The following is a 21,028-nucleotide window of genomic DNA, read 5'->3' on the forward strand; positions in this document are numbered from 1 at the left end:
TGGTTTGGTGTCATTCTGATGTGAGCTGGAAAATGGAATGCCTCTGACCTGGTACACATCCTGCAAAAAATTCCAGCAGATGGATCTTTGGGGAAGAAAGCTGGGTGACCCTTGAGCTGTCCTCACTTCTAGCACAGCCCTGGGAGCACTTCCGAGTCACTTACCTTCTTCACTGCATGAAAACAGTCGAGAAGAGTAATGTAGAAATTGCAGCTTCCGTAGGCAGCATCTCTGAAATTCCGAAAGTATGGAAATATATTAACTCAGTGGACTTTCCGCAGCAAACTTACCCAAAACAAAGCTGACCAGGATTTAAAATCAAATACGTTTGACTGTTCTAGTGAGCTCTCTGGGTGGTTTTTGTTTTAAGACCTGGGTTCATTCTTGAATTTAGACAAGAAACATCTACTCCTCCTCACAAAAGGGCAGGGCATCTAAATATTTTTTCTTAGAACTGGAAAATACCTTATCAAATTATTATCAGAAAAGATCGCCTTTGAATGCCAAATCATATGTGTATGTGTGTCCAAATACGCACCTGTGTCTGTGCATGTGTCTCCAAGTAGAAAGACACACTGAGAAGTCAAGGTATTATCTGAAAAATCAGTGGAAACTCGCAAGCACTTTGTTGCCATCATTGTGTTCAGACTTTTAACGACTTAACTGGAAAGCTTCTTCTGACTCTGAAGGGACAATAAGACCACAGGGACAAAGGCACCCACTCCCTTGGGTGGAAACACTCCACTCTTGGAAAAGTGCTCACAACAGCTGACAAGACAACTCCATCCGATCACCACACAGACACACGGCTGTGATCTGACCACAAATCTCTTCACATAAGCTAAGATTTTACCCAAGAAAATAAGCTACCCTCCTATTTGCTTGCTTTTTAGTTACCCTGAGCTGCTGAAGGATAAAATCTTTTGAAATTAGGCAAGGTAAGGATTTAATTGTGATCATTCTAGGTATGCCAAACACCAGGCCTACTGGAATAGCTCTAACCTGGGCCCCAGGTGGAACCAGGCTGCCCACAGGGCATCATTAATTGCTCACCTTGGCTGAGTTTTCATACAAATACCTGAAAAATTAAACTGAATCCTTCCCACCCCCCACAATATTGGGGATTGAACCCAGGCTCTCTTTAGCACGGAGCTACATTCCAAGCCCTTTTTCTATTGAGACAGGATCTTGCTAAGTTGCTGAGGCTGGCCTCAAACTTGTGATCTCCTGTCTCAGCCTCTAGAGTAGCTGGAATTACAGAGGGTGTAATTCACCCAGCCTACACATTAACTCTTAGTTCTTATCCAAACCTTAAGGGACTGTTGATTGAAGCAATATTAAACTAACAGTGAGGGAAAGAAAGCACATCTTTTTCAGTTAAAATATTCTATTATTGAACTGGTTATTATTGAACTGGCGCCTCCCTCGTCTCCTCCCACCCAAGCAAGCGGCCTTCTTCAAACAGGCAGAAGAGCAGCTCTGAACCTGGACTTGAGCCTGGCGGGCAGCTCTTGTCAACATCATCTATCAAACTCGGGAAAACAGATGCGATCCACAAAGGGGGACTGCTCAGAAATGGCAAAGCAACACCAAATACTAGCTTAAAAAAATACCAGCTTTCAAATCAGGACTAAAAACGGCAAATGACCCCCAAACCATCCAAGAATAACAGGAGACAGGGCTGGGGGTGCAGGGCTGTGGTAGAGCACTTGCCTCGGCCCTGGGTCGATCCCCACAACCACACACACAAGAAGGAACAAAAGACAAACCACGGCACACGAGGCTATGGCAGCCCCCTCCATAGCCTCGCGGGGACAGACCTGTGACACCTCTGACAGGATGCCTTTGAAAGGCCAGCCTCCAGCTTCCCAGGAGACAGACCAAGGATTCCAGATACTGAAGTTCAAGGGAAGCAAAGCTGGTGGTGACAGAAGGAACAGCCAAGGCTATTTGGGAGGTGACAGGGGCAGCAGGAGGGCATCTTGGGGAGGGTGGCGGCCTTCTGCACCCTGTGGTTGTTCAAGACCACACAGAACTGGGCTGTGCTGAGCACTCAGGATGAGTGTTTTTAAAAGCTGTACATAGACCAAGTAGCAGCAGAGCAGAGCCCAAGCCCATCTGCCTGATGTCCCCAGGAGAGCTCCCGACAGACAGCCTCCTACACATCTCTCCAGAAAAGAAGGCGGAGCCCAAGAAGAGAAAGGAAACCCTGGCCCGTGGCTCAGTGGTAGAGCACTTGCCCAGGGGGCACAGGCCCTGGGTGCCAGCCCCACCACACACACACCAGCTCAGGAGCCCAGAGGGGTACCGAGGACACCAAGGAACAGGAGCACCTGAGGGAACCAGAAAACACAATGGTGCCCACTATTTTCTTACTTAGATAAATATTTAATGCAATAGAAATCACATAAGGAAGCACACTTTAAACTCAGTGCTTAAAGAGACAGGTTCAATTAAATTTAAATATTGCTTCTGAACATTAAATTTATTTGCTGTAAAAGAATGCTACTCTTGCAAAAGCTGTTGTTATCCATACTTTGTTACACTGATTCTTTACCCTACAAGTGGCAAAGATAAAAATGATCTAATCTCTTTCAAAGTATTGTCAGGCTTAATCCAAAATGGCCTACTTTCTAATTAGAAAGTCCTACAGAACAGTAAAATGGGGTGAAGCACCACATTTTAATATTTTAAGTCCATTATGGGCTGCTCCTTTTGCAAAGTACAATAAATGTAAAATATAAATAACCTATTGCATACCCACAATGATGCAGTGATCTTAGTTTATCAAAATGAATTACTAGGGTTGTGGCTCAGTGGTAGAGCACTTGCCTAGCATGTGTGAGGCACTGGGTTTGATTCCCAGCACCACATAGAAAATAAAATAAAGGTCCATCAACAACTAAACATATATACATGTATATGTATAAACACAAATTATTAGAAAAATGGAAGGGTTAAAAAAAACCTAATTTATATGTATGTATAAACTTCCATTACTTATTTTCACAAATCTAAAATTACTGGATTACTACAAATGTCTCTAAAATCTAACTCTCAATTTATTTATCTCAGCACAGGGTGGTGACAGAAAGTTCACATACTGGGGTCACTACTCAGACCACACTTTGAGAAAGTGCATCAAGTTTCTGGCTATCTTTGTCTAAAGAGATTCCAACTTCACAAAGCTGAATGGCTTCCAGCTAAGTCTGGTTGTTTAGAGAATTTCTGGCTGGTGATCCTACACCAGAAACGACTGATTTCATTTCTCAGTGCCAAATTTCAATGATTTTACACACAGAAATAGCAGTGGACAACATTTATTGTTCTCAGGGGTTGTATGAACACAGACCCTTCCTCACATCAACAGTGTGTCACAAATCCTTGCTTAAGATTATGTAAACCTGTGTTTATTCAAATACATGCCCTCATGATGTAAACTGGGAAAAAGTATCAACAGGGTGACCCAAGGCCCTGTGACTCAGGAACCACAAATAGAGCATTTCTTTCTTTCTTTTCTTTTTTTTTGAAACACATGGCTGCTGATTTATTATGGGCTGAGAAGATGAATGGCACACTCTGGGGACAGAGGGTTCAAACCATGTCTTCTAACTTGCTCAATTACTAATACAGTCTTCCATCCAATGCACTACTGGATTCTGAAGACTGTCCCTAAAGTCTCCCTCACGGAGTCAAGTCCATGGGCCATCCACAGAGTTCCTGGAGGAAACTGCCTGTGGCTAGAGAGACCCAATCCAAGGCTCAGCCACAAGAACACCAGATTCATAACCTTAGATTTTTTTTAAAGGCCTTCAAGGCTGCATCATAACCCACAACAACCGACTAATCTGTGGATGGAAGAACAAGGCGACCATGGGCCCAATCAAGTGTGCAACAAGCAAAGTTATTTCACACATTTACTACTCATTAAGAACCATACAGGGCTTTAGATTATCTAGCTAAATCAAGCAACTTGATAAATGAGTAGAGAAACATACAATTCAATTTTATTTATTTAAAGAAAAAGAACAACTTTTCTTTAAAATACCTTTAGGACAAGCTCATGGTAAGTTTGAGGTGAGGATGTCACTGCTTTATGAAAAGACCCTGCCATCATCCGCCTGAGCCCCACAGAGTCGACTCCTGGTCACGCGGGAGTCTCATCGCCTTGCTCAACTCCTCAGGAGCCACCTGCCAGTGTTAATGCTGAGCACTGTCACCTCAGGGCCTCAGCTGATCACAAAGCCTCCTTCCATCAAGGCAAGAGGAGACCTGGCTCCTCCTCCACCCAAGCACTTCCAGGCACACCCAGCAGTGACTGGAAACCTTGAAACCTTTGGGTTTTGATCACTGGGTGGGGATGTCACTGAGATCTCCTGAGCAGAAGGCAAGGACACTGCTCAATACCCTACAATGTATAAAATGTCAACAGTGTCACTGCAGAGACCCTGGGTGGGCTGTGTCTCCTGCACCCACCCTACGATGCTACCCACCAGGTCTTCTGCTTTCAGAAACAACCACCCAGAGATTCCTGAAGGGTCTGAGTGACCAAATCCACCCATCATTCTTATATTTACCTGAAAGGGATATAGGATGTATCGCCAAAGATTAATATTCTATAGGCATCTTCAGGAGTTCTCCCCAAATATATAACCTACATTTGAAAAGAGAAGAAAAAGGCAATTTACTTCTCAGCAAAGACACACGGCGGCAAAGCTGTGCACAAGTCCTGGCCACAGGCTGAGCTGGGTTCTCAGACTTCCCGGGGAACCTGAGCCACCAGCTCGTCTGGGAATTCCTCATCTGTTTCAATCTGCGCCCTAGAGGGCTTGGAACTTTGAGAACTCTTCATATGGACCTTGGGTGCCAGTGAGTGTGCCATTTTAATAACAGAATGAGGGTTTCACTGCACCCCCATCCACAGAAGGGACCCATGGAGAGAGGGGAGGGGCAGGTGCCAAAGGAGGAGCCACCAAAGCAGGCCACGCCTTTACTTATTTTTGCAGGGCTGGGGACTGAGCAGGCAAGGCTCTACCACTGAACCTCCGCCCAGGACAAAGATTTTTGATGGGCCCTTTCCATTTAGATGCTGATCCAGTATTATACAAACTCCCATTTGCCTCTTTTGTCTTTGGAACTATGTCACGGGTCGGTTTTCATGTGACAGAGCACTCCAGTGTATGCCTTAGCATTTGACCTTTGTGGTGTTCCTTGCATTTCCTACAGTCCCAATTTTTCGGCTTTGACATTTATTGCTGGACCATGTACAGGATTTCTGGTCTGTAGTGCTTTTCTCTCAGTATTTTACATTGTTCCAATGTCTTTTTGTTTCTAGTGTTGCTAAAGGATTTTACTATTCTAATTCTCTCCTACTGCTCCCTCTTACAAGTTATATATTTGTTCTAGAAACCCCGCCATCTGAATGTCATCTCCAGGACCCCACTGAGCCTTCCTGGGACATCACAACCTTACTGAAGGGCATTTTCAAGTCACATGTGGGGGACAAAGACACATATGCATTAGATTTGGCACTATATCATTATCAAAATTAGATTAAATTCCAGATGACTTGGAAGATGCGGTTTACATTTCACTAATCAAAAAAAAAAAAAGGTCACGAGGTTGGGGCTGTGACTCACAGAGCTTGTGCTTGGCATTCCCAGGCCCTGGTGTTCATCACCAGCACCAAAAAAAAAAAGTAAAAAAGAAACCACTAAAAAAGCCAATTTAAACCTTTTTTATCTCTCCTGCTTACCCTACACATGTCAACTGTTTCTACAAACAAATTATAAGCATTCCATATCTGCTGGTTTCTTTTTAGCTTCCAATTTAGACATTATATACAACCTCTGAGGTACTGTTCACGTAGGTGAACTGAAATTCACTTATAATAGGTAGAAAGTCTAAACTATTTCATAAAATGTTGAAATAAAATACGAAAATACTGTTTGATTAGAAGAATTATTATTTTAGAAATCTAAGAGCTGGCAAGATCTAGGGAAATCATATCTTAAAACCACTCACAGGAGTTGACAGATTACAGAGGGCATTTCATCAGTGGGGCTGTGGCTACAGACTCGGTGGAGCACTGGCCCACATGCACGAGGCCCTGGGTTTGCCACCCTAATGCCTGACACACACTCACACACTCACACACACACACACACACACACACACACACTCATAAAAGAAACGTTTTCCCAATCATTAGAGAATGGACAGGATATTCTAATATCTATCTAGAGCAGCACACGAACCCACAAAATGACTAACAGAAGATCGATTCCAAGAATAAAGGAGTGCTTTATTCAATCTTATGTAATATCAAACAAATTTCCAAGTTACAACACTGACTCAGCAGATTGTCATTTATCATGAACCAACCTCAAGGACATCACCGATGATCCCGTGAACCTATCTGTACATCCATTACTTACTCTCCACTTTTCAGCAATCCATTGACTGACTATTTTATCATTATTCATTCAGAAAAATGGCTTACAATTATTTCTTGAAAACGATCTAAATTAAATCTCCTCCAAAAACACACCCCAAAAAAGCCAGTGGCAGCTGGACAGAGGAAAGTCACTAAAGCAGGTCTCCAGAGACAGAGAGCTTTGGCTAATGACAGAGGGTTCTAAACACACAGCGCCAAACTGCACTGCAAGGCAAACTCACTGTCCACTCAACACCAAAGGACAGAACCTGGGACATGCCCTCCTCAGTGAACTTGCACAAAAAAGGACTTTACATTAAAGTCTGGTTATCATCAAGCTGCCGCCAAACACAGCTGTTGTCACTGCCCTGGTACCTGCCCTCGAGGTGGCGATACTGAAGGAGATGAGAGCTGGCACGTTAGTATTAGTGCTGGGTTTTACGTGAATGTCACCGATGATCCTCAGGAAACTACAGAATGTGCTCTCCTGTGATGGAGGGGCTCTTCACAAATGCCAACTTCCTGTGGACCCCCCAGGGATGTCTATTTTGGGCCATCGCAGGAGAGGCCATGGAGCTCTCATTTGTTCCTGGAAAATAGATCTGTCAGCGTTTGTTCCAACTGCAACTGTGCTAGTCAGCTTTCTATCACTGTGAGAAAACGCAGGAGCTAATCAACTTATAAATCAGAAAGGTTTTCTTTGGCTCAGAGTCCTAGAGGTTTCAGTCCATGGTTGCTTGTCCCTGTTGCTCTAGCCTGTAGCAGGCAGATGTCAAGGGGGAAGCAACTGGTACAAGAAGCCTGTTCACCTCATGGTGGCCAGGAAGCAAAATGAGAGGAAAGGGAAGGAAGGACTGGTCCCATCAGGCACCACAGGGATTTCAAGGATGTGCCCCCTGTGACTTAACTTTCTCCTAGTATACCCTGCCTCCTAACAGCACCACAGGCTGGGACCAAGACTTCAACACATGGCCTCTTGGGGACACTCCAGGTCCAAACTATAGTAGCGACCCAGCATTCTTGTCCTTGGTGCAAAATGACCCTCACTGGATACGTGGGAGCAGATCTGAGTGATGGGGAGGCTTCTGATGCCAGCAGCATCTTGGGAAGCCCCGTCCAGGCTCTCAGCTGGACAATTAATCAAGGATGGAGAGTCATTCCCTGATAACTTCACAGCTGCCTGGACAGAAAAGAAACCCCCCCTGTTTCTAGACACAGGAGAGTGCTGTTCACAGCTACTCATCACCACGATCACACCAACATGCAAATGCCTGAATGGAGGACCTCGAGAGGGTCTTAAAACTGGTGATAAACAATCACAGAAAAAAAATCAAAACACTGGATTTCATCGTGCTAAAAACGCTTTTCATTCTACAGTGGAATTACCTGAACAAATACATAAAACTCTAGAAAACACACACATACCTTGAAGCCCATCACGGTGAAAACAGGGTTAGGTACATGATGTATACATACCTAAATATACCCAATGGGATCCAGAGAAACCCTTCAGAATTTTCCTATGTTTCTAAGACCTTCTCTCAAATTATGTAAGTTTACATTAAGCACCAATTTAACATAATCCTTCCTACTCAAAACTGTGGTTCTTGGCTTTAATTACCAAAACTGCAATGGGATACAATCTCCTTGTAACTTTCAAAACAAAAATCATCTCTAATATATTAACTAACTGTGAGCTAGTCTTAGAACACAAATTCAAAGAACACAAGGACAATGTAATATTTTTTCCCGTGATGGGAACCTAAATTCTCACTGATGAACTTTGAAAAACTATAATTTTCAAATCCACTTGGGGTCGGGCATGGTGGTGCATGTCTGTAATCCCAACCATTGGGAGGCAGAGGCAAGAGAATCACAAGTCTTCAAGGCCACTCTTAAGCAACTTAGCAAGATTCCATCTCAAAATAAAATAAAAAGGGTCAGGGATGTAGCTCAGCAGGTAGGCAAAGCACACCTGAGTCAAACACCAGTAAACACCTCCCCCCAAAATAAAACCCATGTTGGGGAATGACACACATAAGGTACAATGAGATAAACTAAAAGAAACCTGCAGATTTAGACTAAATCCACTTACAGAACTAGCAAAGGAGTATTTGTTAACAAAATTTCTGCTTTTCTGCTTGCCTACTCATCTTCCTGATTCAAAAGGCTTTCCCAAGCGAAATTATTCTAAATGCATATGTTAAAAGAACCCTACTAAACGCTTCCTAGAGTAACACAAAACCTCAGATTAGGAAACTGTCCTAGCAGTTTGGACACCAGGCCTTTTTCTAATTCTTTTGGCGTGTCTCATCAGAAGCTATGTATGCAGAGTGCACACCCCAATCCCACAGCACTGCTGGGCACCAGGGAGCAACAAAGGGTGACCAAGAGAGTGACAGCTGTGGCAGTGGCTTCCAGGACAGCCAGGAAGACCCCAGTGCTTCTACCTCGTGCAGTCCCCTCCCCCAGTGGGCCCTGGGTGGACGGGGGCAATACGCAGCCTCCTGCAGAACCACAGCCTGACGTATGCCTTTCGCTCACTTGGATCCCTCACTGGGCAGGAGTGTCACTCTGGGAGGACACTCCTGTGCCCAACACTTGGCACTACCTTGCCTGGCTTGTGAATGAGCCACCTTAGAAGTGGACCCTCCAGGTAACTGCAGCCCGGGAGAGATCCAGAATCAGATCCAGGCAGGCGAAGCCATTCCTGGGAACCTTGACCAGAGGAAGCGCAAGGGAACTGTACTGCTGTCTGACACTGCTGTGTGCGCTGTGTGCGGGGAGTCGGCTGGCGGCAGGTGACAGAGCAGCTCACCCCTGTCAGCCTGCAGGGGTGACAGGCACAGAGACGCGGCTACATGGGCCTATAACGAGGAGCTCTGTGAGGTGCAAACAGCAATCCTACAGGAAGAACCAAATGCTGTGCAGAAAGTACTTTAGAAGCCAGCAGTGTTCTTCCAAGTCATGGAACAAGGTTCCTTTTTGCTGAATAAAACCACAGCTGGATGTGGTGGCGCACGCCTAGAGCCCCAGCTGCTGAGAGGCTGAGCCCAGGAGTTTAAGGCCAGCCTGGGCCACAGAGTGAGACCCTAACTCTTCACCAAAAAAGTGGGGGAAGCATTTCTAGAACTTTCTATCACCTCCATTTTTAAAACCATGGTCTGCATGCCCCAGAGCTCCTGAGAGAACCTCTGGCCAGTGTTTCAAAGCCCTGCTCACTTGACATTGGACAGACGCAATCACTGGCTTGAGGAGAAGGACCACAACTCCATCCTTCATCAGTTCACCTTGGACGAGCAAGGCCTCAAGTAATAAAAACCCAGTCGGGCCTGGGCTTCTTATCTCTATTCCTGTAGATGACATTTAAAGCTCTATCTACATTCCGGGAGTTCCTCTGGTACAGTTTAAAACCAAAACATCACACAGCTCACACCCAGAATTAAAGACAAAAGACATGAAACCCCAACACCAAACGCAGCCTGAGAAGCCAGTGAGCTACTTCCAAATATCTCTGTGGATAAATGTCACAATGTTTGCAGCATTTAAAATCCTTAAAACTGTTTTCACGTCAGCCAAATGACACAGTCTTTCCTATGCCAAGAATTTGATTGATCTTAAAAAAAAAAAAAAAGACACTTTCCATGTCATCACAGAATGTTGGTGAGTCAGTGGAAGTCCACACTGAATGGCTGGAAGAAAAAAAGTGAGTGGGGAAAGAGCACTTGAGAAACCATAGCTCCTGCACAAATACGGGCAAGGGAAACACCCTAAACCACAGTTTAAAGTAATCAGATAGAGGGGCTGGGGTTGCATCTCAGTGGAGGGCGTTTGCCTCACACATTGAGGCACTGGTTTCAATCCTCAGAGGGAGGGAGGGAGGGAGGGAGGGAGGGAGGGAGGAAGGAAGGAAGGAATTGTGTCCATCTACATTTAAAAAATATATTGTAAAAAATCAGATGGAGCTGGGCATGGTGAGGCACGTCTGTAATCCTAAGGAGGCAGGAGGCTAGAAAGTTCAAGGCTAGCCTCAGCAACTTAGTAAGACCCTGTCCCAAAATAAAAAGGGCTGGGGATGTGACTCAGTGGTTAAGCGTCCCTAGGTTCAAGAATTTCTAGCCACACCCCCAAAGTTAATCAGATGACCTTACCTTTCAAATTTTTTTAACTTTTCAAATTACTTTTTAAAAATTTTTTATTAGTTGTTGCTGGATCTTTATTTTATTTGTTTATTTATATACGGTGCTGAGAATCAAACCTAGTGCCTCCCACACGCTAGGCAAGCGCTCTACCACCAAGCCCCAGCCCCAGCCCTCAAACTACTTTTATTTATACAGGCATACGATGGGTTGGTGGGTTGGTGTAATGATCCTCAAAGTACGAAAAAGGAAACTGCAAGTCTGAAGTGGCAGGCGCAGGTCCACAGAGGCAGGACACAGCTAATAAAGTAAGTGCACTGCCCCTGGGTACAAGAGCACATGGGATACACTGTTTTGAGGAATGGGGACATTTTTTTAAAACAAAGTAAAAATCTTGATTTTCTTTTTTATGAGCTCTCCTGATTTTCAAACTTGGGCGGGTGGGAATCCCCATGAGTCAGGCGCAGAGGGCAGGCTGTGGCCTTCCTGTCAAGGGCTGCTCAGGGCTGTTCCTCATGGGCATTTTGCCGCTGCCTTATTACAGACAAGAAACCCCACTGAAACAAGCAGGAATCCTGAAGTCCAGAGCCTTGTCACACCTGCAGCCAAGGATCAAAATGCCTAGAGCCACCTCTCAGAGCTGCCCAGCACGCACAGGGCAGCTGGAGGTGAGAAGGGACAGTAAGGTAACAGTGCGGCTGCCGCTGCCTACACCCGGGGCCTCTTCCGGGGCAGCCTCTGCCTCTCAGTGGCAGCTGTGTCCAGTGGCCCGGTGGAGACCTTCCCTGCCTGCCTTTCACCATCACCAGGAAGGACGTCTGCAGAGATGACATCTGCCAAGCCCTGGGTGCCCCACCCAATCAACCCTCTGGTCTCAGCTGCCCAGATGGGTGTGGGGGACCTATTTGCTGAACTGAATTTTGACCCCAGGCTTCCTGAGCTCCCCTCCTCCCCCTGGGCTCCCCACGCCCCCTGCAGCCACCTTAACCCCAGCACCCACAATTTTAAGTCCAAAGTAATTAAATCACTTAAAAATCGGACCATAGGTTCAAACAATGATCAATGAATAATGATGAGGTCCCTGAGCGCCTGTCTGCTGAGGTGATCTCAAAGTCAATGCAATCTGGGATTCCACCTGCAGACTGCGGAGTTAACATCCTCTTAGAATTTAATTAGTATCATCATTATCCCTATAAATGTTTACACGGCAAGTCATTCCAAAGCTATAAAAACTACTGGAAACTTAAAAAATACATATAGTGATAAAGCTTGACCAGGGAAACATACACATTGCTACCATGATTACCTCTGCCAAAGTTATCTCTCAAATACGAGACAACAGCAAATTTGCAAGCTATATGCCCATAGTTTGCTTATGTCGTATATTTTTTACTCAGAATGTTTTGCATTTACTTTACACACAGAAAAATGTTAGAAATGCTGGTTAATTTTCCAGACTAGCCCTCAAATGTACATTTAATCTGTAGAAGAGCTCAGTAATGTTGTACAGCAGGAAAACATGAATTCTCTGAAGTCAGTTCAGTCTGAACCTAAATCACTAAACGCCATCTACCAATCCTCGGTCTCTTTCAAATCATTCAACCCCTCTCCCCCCCCTCCATACACACACACACACACACACTCTTTCTTCCCAGTGCTGGGGACTGAACCGAGGGCCCTGGACATGGTAGGTAGCACATGCTCTACCACTGAGCTACACCACCAGCCCCTCAAATGTTTTTTTGCAACTAGAAATCGTTGTTTCTACATACTACTAGACCCAGCACACCACCTCCATTAAAAAGTACACATCTAAAACGTTGTGATAAAGTAACAATTATCTATAATGCACCAATTTAAAAAAAGAAAAAAATTAACAATTTAAAGTTAATGTAACTGATATATGCTTCGTTTTTTAAAAAATAGTTCTTGAATGGCTGCCGAAACAACAACAACAAAATTTTGATTCCTAAATACACGTGTTAAGTATATCATTAGCTTAGCCAACCAAAAGATCATGCAGCTCTCCCTTGATCCTTAGGACTGGTCCTAGAACTTCCCTCAACTAACAAAATAAAATAAATAACCTTATATCAAAAGGCATGGTATTTGCATACAGCCCATGCACATCCTCTGGTGTGGTTTAAATTTTCTTTCAGCACCTAAAACAACACAAATGCTACCTAAATAGTTACTGCAGTCTATGATCCAGGGAATAGGGAAAAGAAGAGCTTCTGTGTGCTCCGCACACCTCTCGATGGGCTGGAACCCAGGGCCTCCTTCTGGCCAGGCAAGCACTCTCCCACTTAGCCACATCCTCAGCCCTTTCAGATGCAATTTTAAAATAGGTATTTTCTGATGTGCAGTTGGCTGAACTCATGGACATGAAACTCACTGTTTAATCCCACCCAGCAAAGATGCACATTCATTTAGAAAATTCCCAACTCCCCAAAAGCTAATGAGATGTTTTCTTGCACATCTTTTTAAAATATATATAAGTTGTTGATCGACCTTTATTTATTTATTTGTTTATTTATTTATATGCGGTGCTGAGACTCAAACCCAGTGCCTCATGCATGCCAGGCAAGTGCGCTACAGCTGAGCCACAGCCCCAGCCCCTTCTTGTGCATTTTAAAAAATGTTTAGCAGATGTGTTCAAAACCCATCGAGCCTTTGTTTAGATTATTTTAAAACAGGTCATAAAATTCTTGTTCTGCAGCAATCAAAATACCTTCCTTTGAAAACTGGCAATTAGAGGGGAATGACCGTTCACTCGGCCTGTTCATTTGGACACTTGGTAGGGGGACCAACAGTCCAACTGGAGGAAGGAAAGCTTGACTCCCTTAAAAGAAAGCCAGGGAGTCAACAAAGGACGAGAGGAACACACACCGAGCCCCGGGGGAGCCTGGTGTGGGCAAGCGCAGGGGGCACAGCTCACCCCCGGGATGAGGTCTGAGGATCACCTTCAGGTGATTGCACCACTGTACAAACATCACAGGGTGTGCTGACACACTCGTCCAAGACATCACTGAGCCCTGCAACCTGTGGCCACGGCCCGTCGCTGGCCAAAGCATCACTGTTTTATAAACTGCTGCTTAAAACACTAGACTGAGAGCTGATATGACGATGCCCAAACCCACCTGTAGGGGTCTGTGAGTCACAGGAGAAAGGCACACACTGAGGGGCTGGATGGTTACCCACAACGCAGTGGTCATTTTCAGCGTTGTTAATAGTGATGCAAGTATTTCATGTTTTCTGATGTTGTGCAACTTTTACTATTAATGGATAAGCCTCTGTTTTAACTTCCAGTACACAAGAAATACACAGAATGGAGTAGCTTTGTGGAGTTAAAAGAAACCACAAGGAAAAAAACAGTGAAACTCAAAAAGCAAAGAGACCATTCTACCAGATGCCAGGGCTGGCCCCGTCGATAAGTCAGTGCCATCAAGAAGTGATTGTGCCAGGCGTGGTGGCACACGTCTGTAACAGCAGCAGCTCAGGAGGCTGAGGCAGGAGGATCTCAAATTCAAGGTGAGCCTCAGCAACTTAGCAGGACTCTAAGGAACCTAGCAAGACCCTGTCTCAACATAAAAAAATAAAGGGGGCAGGGCTGGGTTGTAGCTCAGTGGTGGAGTGCTTGACTGGCACGGGTGAGGCACTGGGTTCCATCCTCAGCACCACATAAAAACAAATGAAGAAAAAGTAAAGTTTAAATTCTTTTAAAAATTAAAATGAAAGGGGCTTGGAATGTGGCTTAAATGCCCCTGGATTCAATCCCTGGTATTTAAAAAAGAAAAAAAAAAAAAAGGATCCTATCAAGAAGAGGCGGCAAAGGCACTGAGCCTCATGCTTGTGGTTGCAGATTAGATCATTTGGACGTTTGAGGCCAATATGGAAAACACCAATACAATCTGGGCATAAAGATGATAAAATATGAACTAATACAAAAGAACAGATCACTGACTAAAAAAGAAGCAGGCAATAAAACTGCTTATAAACACAAAACCTATAACATGCATGTACATGACTGCATACATATGTCCTGCTTCTATAAAATATAAAGGCTCTTCCTAAAATTCTCAAGGGTGCAAATATAGGTTTCTGTGCATGATATTACTTTTTACAAAAATAGAATTTCAAAATTTACAAACTGTTTTAATCATGAATTTGCTTTACAAAGCATTTCCATTTCCACTTACAATCTCACCTTTAGTTTGGCATGAGAAGGCTAAGCACTGGGACCCCAAAATCTAGCTAGGAAGCAGTCAGTGGCATATCCATAGAATAGAAGCAAGTTCCCCATTTCACGAAACAATAGGGCACACTTATTCTTTTGCAGAGGAAAAAACCTCTCTGAGTTCCTACTCTTTTCACAGAGGTGCAGAAGAATTTTGGCTTCATTCTGCTTTCAATTACCAAAGATTCCCCCACCAGATGGGTGAACTGGGAAAGCCACTTAGCAGGCCACGAAAAGGGCAGAACATTGAAATGCACTTAAGACAAAGGAATCTAATACACAGCGCACCCGACCGTCCAAGCGACAGAAGGGCTAACGGAGGCCGGGCATGACTGTCCGTATTTAAAGCTTCGTGAAGCCCAACCTCTTTTGTTTTAAGATAAATAATAAAGTATGAATGCTTTATGCCCAAAAGGAGTGGGACATCCTCTCGCCACTCCTTGTCAAGTCTTTTTACATATAAAATGATGAACAAACCATGATCCCTACAGAAGCCCGGAGTTTAGAGGAAGGATGAAGTGGACAGTCCATTTGGAGTATTATCTTCCTAATGATTCTTCCTCTGGGTTTTTGGTCTTAACATCACCAGACAAGCTGACTGTGAAAAATCTTTACCATCTGTAAAATTCCTCCACGACTCCAGCAAAGGCTATCAGAGCTGCAGGTGAATTTATAGGGATCGTCACTCGTCTCTACCAGGCTTCAATAGAGAACTCACTGGACTTTGACCAGTCAAAGCTTCATTGATGGCTTGGGTGCTTTACCTTCTGGGCCAGCCACCTCATACCTGACACTCCTCCTCCACTACAATAAATCTCCTTTTCTCGGGAGCTTCTCTCCTGCTCCTAGGAGATCATCATGGCTGCTCCAACCTCCTCCTTTCTTTCTCCAGCCGGGGAGGGCTTCAGAGGCTTGTCACAGCCAAACCGTAATCCTCTGGCTGGGATCTGAGCAGAGCCGGGGCGAACAAACTAGAGTGCATGTCCTAATCAGCTTACCTGGCGCTGTCCTAACCAATCACCCCAGAACCAACCAAAAGTGCAGAATCCTGAAGGACTTCTAAACACGAACACATTAATCATTAAAAAAAAAAAAAAGCTTCTGTGTGCCAAGACACAACCATGAACAGTCAAAGTCACACCAAGCTGGGAACAAACATGACAAGAAATTGTCCATAACTATGCCAAGAGGTTATTTTTTTCCCCACTAGTAGTTTAAAAAAAGCAACAGCAGAGGGCTGGAAGCGCAGTTGAGTGGTGGATGGATTGGTGGGTGCCTGCTTGGGATGCCTGGGGCCTGGGCTCAGTCCCTAGCACCCCGGAGGCAGGGAGAAGAGCAGTAAGATTCGAAAAGCAGTTACTCATTTCCAACATTTATCCAGTGTTCTGTTTTATTTTTAAGAAAACTCTCCATAGGCTCCCCACCCCCACCTAAGCACTGTCTCCTTCAGCTGGTCAGGTTTTTTGTTTTTTTTTTTTTACCTTTGTTTTGTTTATTTAGGGTTTTTTTGTTTGTTTTTAATGTGATGCTGGTGATTGAACAGTGCCTCACACGTGCCAGGCAAGCGCTCTACCACTGAGCCACAACCCTGGCCCAGCTGGTTGGTTTATAAAAAGCAAAATATGTTCCCTTTAGAAACAAACCAAGACAGAACCTTAGAAAAAGTGACTTCGAAATTCCACCCCCAAGATTTAAAGAACCACTCAAGTATACGTTTCTACAAATAGGTCAGGAAACTAGTGAAGTACTTACCATATAACATCCAACAAGGAAAGCAGCATTAGCTTGTTTTCTCTGATCAGAGCCAGTAAAATGAATAATTTTCTTCCTTATCATTGTAATGGACTGCGTGAAAATAAATAGTTGTTAGCATTTCCTTTTTGAGTTTTCTAAAACTTCACTTCGTGATAACACAAATTCACAATCTCACCAGAGAAGCACACACGTTAGCAAGGCTGTGGGAAAGACCAACACTGGTACCCAAAGATACCAGGTACCTTCCCACAAAGGGCATGTTCTGAAGCATGGATGAACATGAGGCTAAAGGGACAGAGACGCGTCCTGATCCAGGCTGACAGACCACCGCTGGCTCATTTCCAAGGGGACCTGCAGGGCCGTAAAACCAAGGACCCTCAGGACCGTGCTCAATGCTGAATGCCACAGCCACTCACAGTGCTGGGCGTTCCCAAGCTGTAATGTTCAGCCACTGGTCTCCACATTGTCCACAACTGGTCATGTGTGTGAGTGTGTAAGCAAACCTCTCAAAGTCTAAAAAGCAACAACAAAGGAGACGGCACCTCTGCAACACAACTTCTCTTTCCTGTTCGCTTTTTCAAGTAATCCAAGCACCACTATGTTAAAACACAAGGGTAGAGGCTGGGGCTGTAGCTCAGTTGGCAGAGTGCTTGCCTCCCATGCACAAGGTCCTGGGTTCAATCCCCAGCACCACACACAAAAAAAAATACAAGAGTTTACAGAACAATGCAAAAATACTCTACGCCGCCTAGAACCCGGAGAGTGGAATCCTGGGAGGGGCCGTGGAGGAGGCTCCGGTGGGCTCTTCTGGGGCTTCTGGGGCTCTCCTGGATCTACTGCTCAAGATACTTGCCCAAAGAATTCAGTCCGCAAATGTGCAGAGCTGCACACCCACGGTCTGCATGCACTGCACCCCAACATGCACGTCATACTCTAACACAGAGTCTAATACAGACAGAAACAGAAGTCAGAGGTGAAAGGAGCACTTCCTAGCTGTACCTCACTGCTGCGAGGAAAATAAACTGGGGGAAGGAGGGAAAGGGACACATTCAGCTGAGTGTATCTGGCCTGGCTTCTCTAAGTCCATTTTCCAGTGTTTCAATATTCTGTGCTTTCTTGATGAATGCATACACAGTTTCCTTTACTGGTTTACATAGAGTAAGAGACACAAGTTGATTTAAAAAAATTATATATATATATATATATATATATATATATATATATATATATATATATATATAAAATTATATTATATATTATATATATATAAAATTAAAAAAAACAAAGCCCTGGCAGTGGCACATGCCTGCAATCCCAACCACTTGGGAGGCAAAGACAAGAGGATCAAAAGTTCAAGACCAGCCTCAGCAACATAGAAAGACTCTGTCTCAAAATTTAAAATAAGAGCTGGGAAGGTAGCTCAGTAGCAGAGCAGCCCAGGGTTCAATCCCCAGTGCCAAACCAACCAACCCAACCAACCATCAGCCATCTAGTAGCAAAACAGGACAATCTTCACATTATAAGCTGTTCTAGTAAATTATTTTTAAAAAGAATTGAGATTGGATTTGGTTGACTCAAACCAAAGGATAAGAGTCCAGAGACAGCTAAGCATAGTAGTAACTCTTTCAAAATTAAAGCAAAGAAATACAAGAAGGGGCAAATAAAAGGAATTATTTTTAGCTTCCCAGCCCTATGGGAAACAAAATATCTGCCACTGGCAAGTGAAAAGAGGGGAGGGGACACGTGCACACAAAGCCATTCATGTTCACATTCCTATTTAAGGGAGCCCAGGAGGAATACAAGGTGATGCTTGGGGGGAGGGGGTTCCTTACTCAAAAATTTTTAATTAAGGCAAATTAAAATTTGAAAGTGAAAAAATTTGCAAAGTTGCCTGGTAGACAATCCACTGTACAACCCTTTAAAAAGGACCTGCTTCCCAAATGCAGAATTTTCTATTTGACAATATACAGTAAACTAATGCGTTACTGCTTGCAAGTGGTACCATAGACCTTTCCAATTGTGCCTGACCAATAATTCAAAGTTTCTAAAAGAATGAGGTCAAAGTTTAAGCCAATCTTAATCTTCAGTGATATGCCATTTGTCTTTGCCCTCCTCAATCATGAAGTATACAAGGTCAAAGAGTCACAACTAGTACTATATAATGGGGATTCTAAGACAGGAGAGATAGCAGAGCCCGTTTTTCCTGTTAGTTTGCTAGCAATCCCTCATCACAATAAAGAAAAAACAATGACCAAAGCTCGGAAAGAATTTCTCATGCCATTAAGTCAGACAGTAGAGTCTTACTGAATTAACCAACCTCCACTTTGACTTTTCAAGTATTTGAGCATCAGCAACCCAAGTCAGAATCAGCTGGCCCAAATTTTAACTGTTGCAACAAAACTCTAGAAAATAAATATAAGCACTATGACTTTACAAGACAAACAAATGTTTGTCCTAAACACCACTACAGTGACATCCTAAAAAAAGTCATTTCAGTAAGAAATGGTATTCTTAAAGGGAAAGAATGCTTTCAAACCCTCTATGAATTTTTTTAAAACCTTAAAAAAAAAAAAGTTGTCCTTAATTTCTTCCCAAGACTAAATTAACAATGATTACTCAGGTCAAATCTTAAACAAAAAAGACTTTACCTTGAGTTTCTTATTTATCTTGCAACAATATCTGTAAACCATTGCCAGATTGAGTGGTCCGAAATCTGCGTAGAAGCTTTAAAAATAAAAAATAAAAGCATGTATGTATATTCTAAATACTCTGAATACAAATGTCTTTTTTTTTTTTGTGTGTGTGTGTGTGTGTGTGTATAAGATCAAATTAAGGACCAGAGCACATCCACCAAACCAACCAATCAGGTCACACAATTCAAAGCACCCCTACTAGTGGTAGGAAAGTTCCGATAAGCGATGCCTTCTGAAAATAAGCAACCAGGGGGCTGGGGGGGTAACTCAGTGCTGGAGCACCTGCCTGGCACACTTGAGGCCCTGATGCTCCATCCCCAACAAAGTAACACAACACACACACACACACACACACACACACACACACAACAGGTGTCACAGCCTCCATGAAACCTCAATTAACATGAAAATGCCTTCCAAAATAAGCAAGTTGTTCTTCTATTCGAATTTTCTACTGGAGAAATCCGTGTTTAACTTAGTATACACTATTGTCTCATTGCAGTGCAAACTATTAAATACTGAATCTACAGATTTAAATATAGGAGAGGCCTTTCATTTTCATTTCCCTCCTTATAGGTCTACTACTAGTTTTTTGTTTTTTTAAAAAGCATCTTGCAATGAGCAACCAACAGTTTTGTGAGTTTCCAGGGCTCTGCTCTTAATAAACATACCTTTATATTGTTCAAAAAAAAAAAAAAAGTTACAATCTTTTTAAAAGCAATACTTACTTCTCATATTCAAGTTCATTATCTATGCTGAAATAATGTTCATTTGATGCACTCTTTGGTCTGCTGTAGAGAATGGCAAAACAAAGGCGATCTGAAATGGAAAAATTGCAATGTTCCTTCCTTCAAGTTATTTAAAATAAAATTTTAAAAGTTTCCTATAGCATGGTGCAACTGTTCCTCAGATGAAGTCAAGAGTCTTATTTTTTTCCATGCATGTTTCAGATGGTAGTGGTGGCAAAAGATAATTTCAAAATATTCTGACTGTGGATGGATAAGAATAAGCACAATTTTTAAAGGAAAATTGCCTTTAAACCTAAGTTTCATCAGTAGGGACATCACATCTAGTGATAAGGTCTGACTTCTGAAGGAACCTCTCACACTAAAACTTTAGTTCCCCTGGACTAAGACATTTCAACAAAGACCACACAGCATACATTTGGTGCCTTACTACTAGCTTCAGCTCAAGCTTCCAGCCATCTGGAAAGTCATTTCGGTAAGAAACTATTTTGTAAGAATGCTTTCAAAATTACTGTTCGCAGCTAGCAGAAAACAACCAAACCAACCATATGTTTACCCAACTGTTGGCAGGGATTGCTTTTTTTTTTTTTTTTTTTAAATTTGGAATCACTACTTTGTGTTTTTTAAACAATAAGACAAATTAATATTAATTAAAACACAAGAAATGAGAGGTTTCTGCATAATGAGACAGATGAACTTGTGCTTCTTAACTGCAGACAAGCTGGTATGGGGCACGAATGTTCATGTTCAGAAGCTTCACCCTTCTCCCCCCACCCAAAAAAAAGGTGGCCTAAGTCCTCAAAGTCCTCTGCACACGGTAGTAACTCCAGTCGTGCTAGGGGATACTTACACTCAAAACGTGGCAAAAATGAAGGCAGCCTTCAAAGCGTGTGTTACTTTCAGACAAGAAACAGGGCGCCAGCTGGCATCCTTTCCCCCAGTGGTAAACTTTTTTTTTTTCTGGTCTGCGATTCAACTCACGCCAACTGCTACATTTATTTCCTCATAAACTCAACTCCACA

At 43.4% G+C, this 21,028-nt stretch overlaps 1 protein-coding gene across 10 annotated transcripts in view; it reads right to left on the reverse strand.

The window, feature by feature from the left end:
- Cdc14b (cell division cycle 14B) overlaps positions 1 to 21,028 on the reverse strand; it is a 102,080-nt gene that overhangs the window by 34,203 nt on the left and 46,849 nt on the right. For 8 of the 10 annotated variants that reach the window (XM_071602526.1, XM_071602527.1, XM_027955822.2 and 5 more), the window contains exons 2-6: positions 19,989 to 20,079; positions 19,216 to 19,291; positions 16,565 to 16,657; positions 4,578 to 4,654; positions 165 to 231 (exon numbers count right to left, since the gene is read on the reverse strand). In XM_071602526.1, the coding sequence (XP_071458627.1) occupies positions 165 to 231; positions 4,578 to 4,654; positions 16,565 to 16,657; positions 19,216 to 19,291; positions 19,989 to 20,079 (404 nt within the window). Of the gene's footprint in view, positions 1 to 164; positions 232 to 4,577; positions 4,655 to 16,564; positions 16,658 to 19,215; positions 19,292 to 19,988; positions 20,080 to 20,856; positions 20,953 to 21,028 lie in introns of those variants that run through there. The other 2 variants (XM_071602533.1, XM_071602528.1) reach the window with 2 other exon arrangements.

Source organism: Marmota flaviventris, chromosome 16, assembly GCF_047511675.1.
Source record: "Marmota flaviventris isolate mMarFla1 chromosome 16, mMarFla1.hap1, whole genome shotgun sequence".
Classification (NCBI taxonomy): Eukaryota; Metazoa; Chordata; class Mammalia; order Rodentia; family Sciuridae; genus Marmota; species Marmota flaviventris.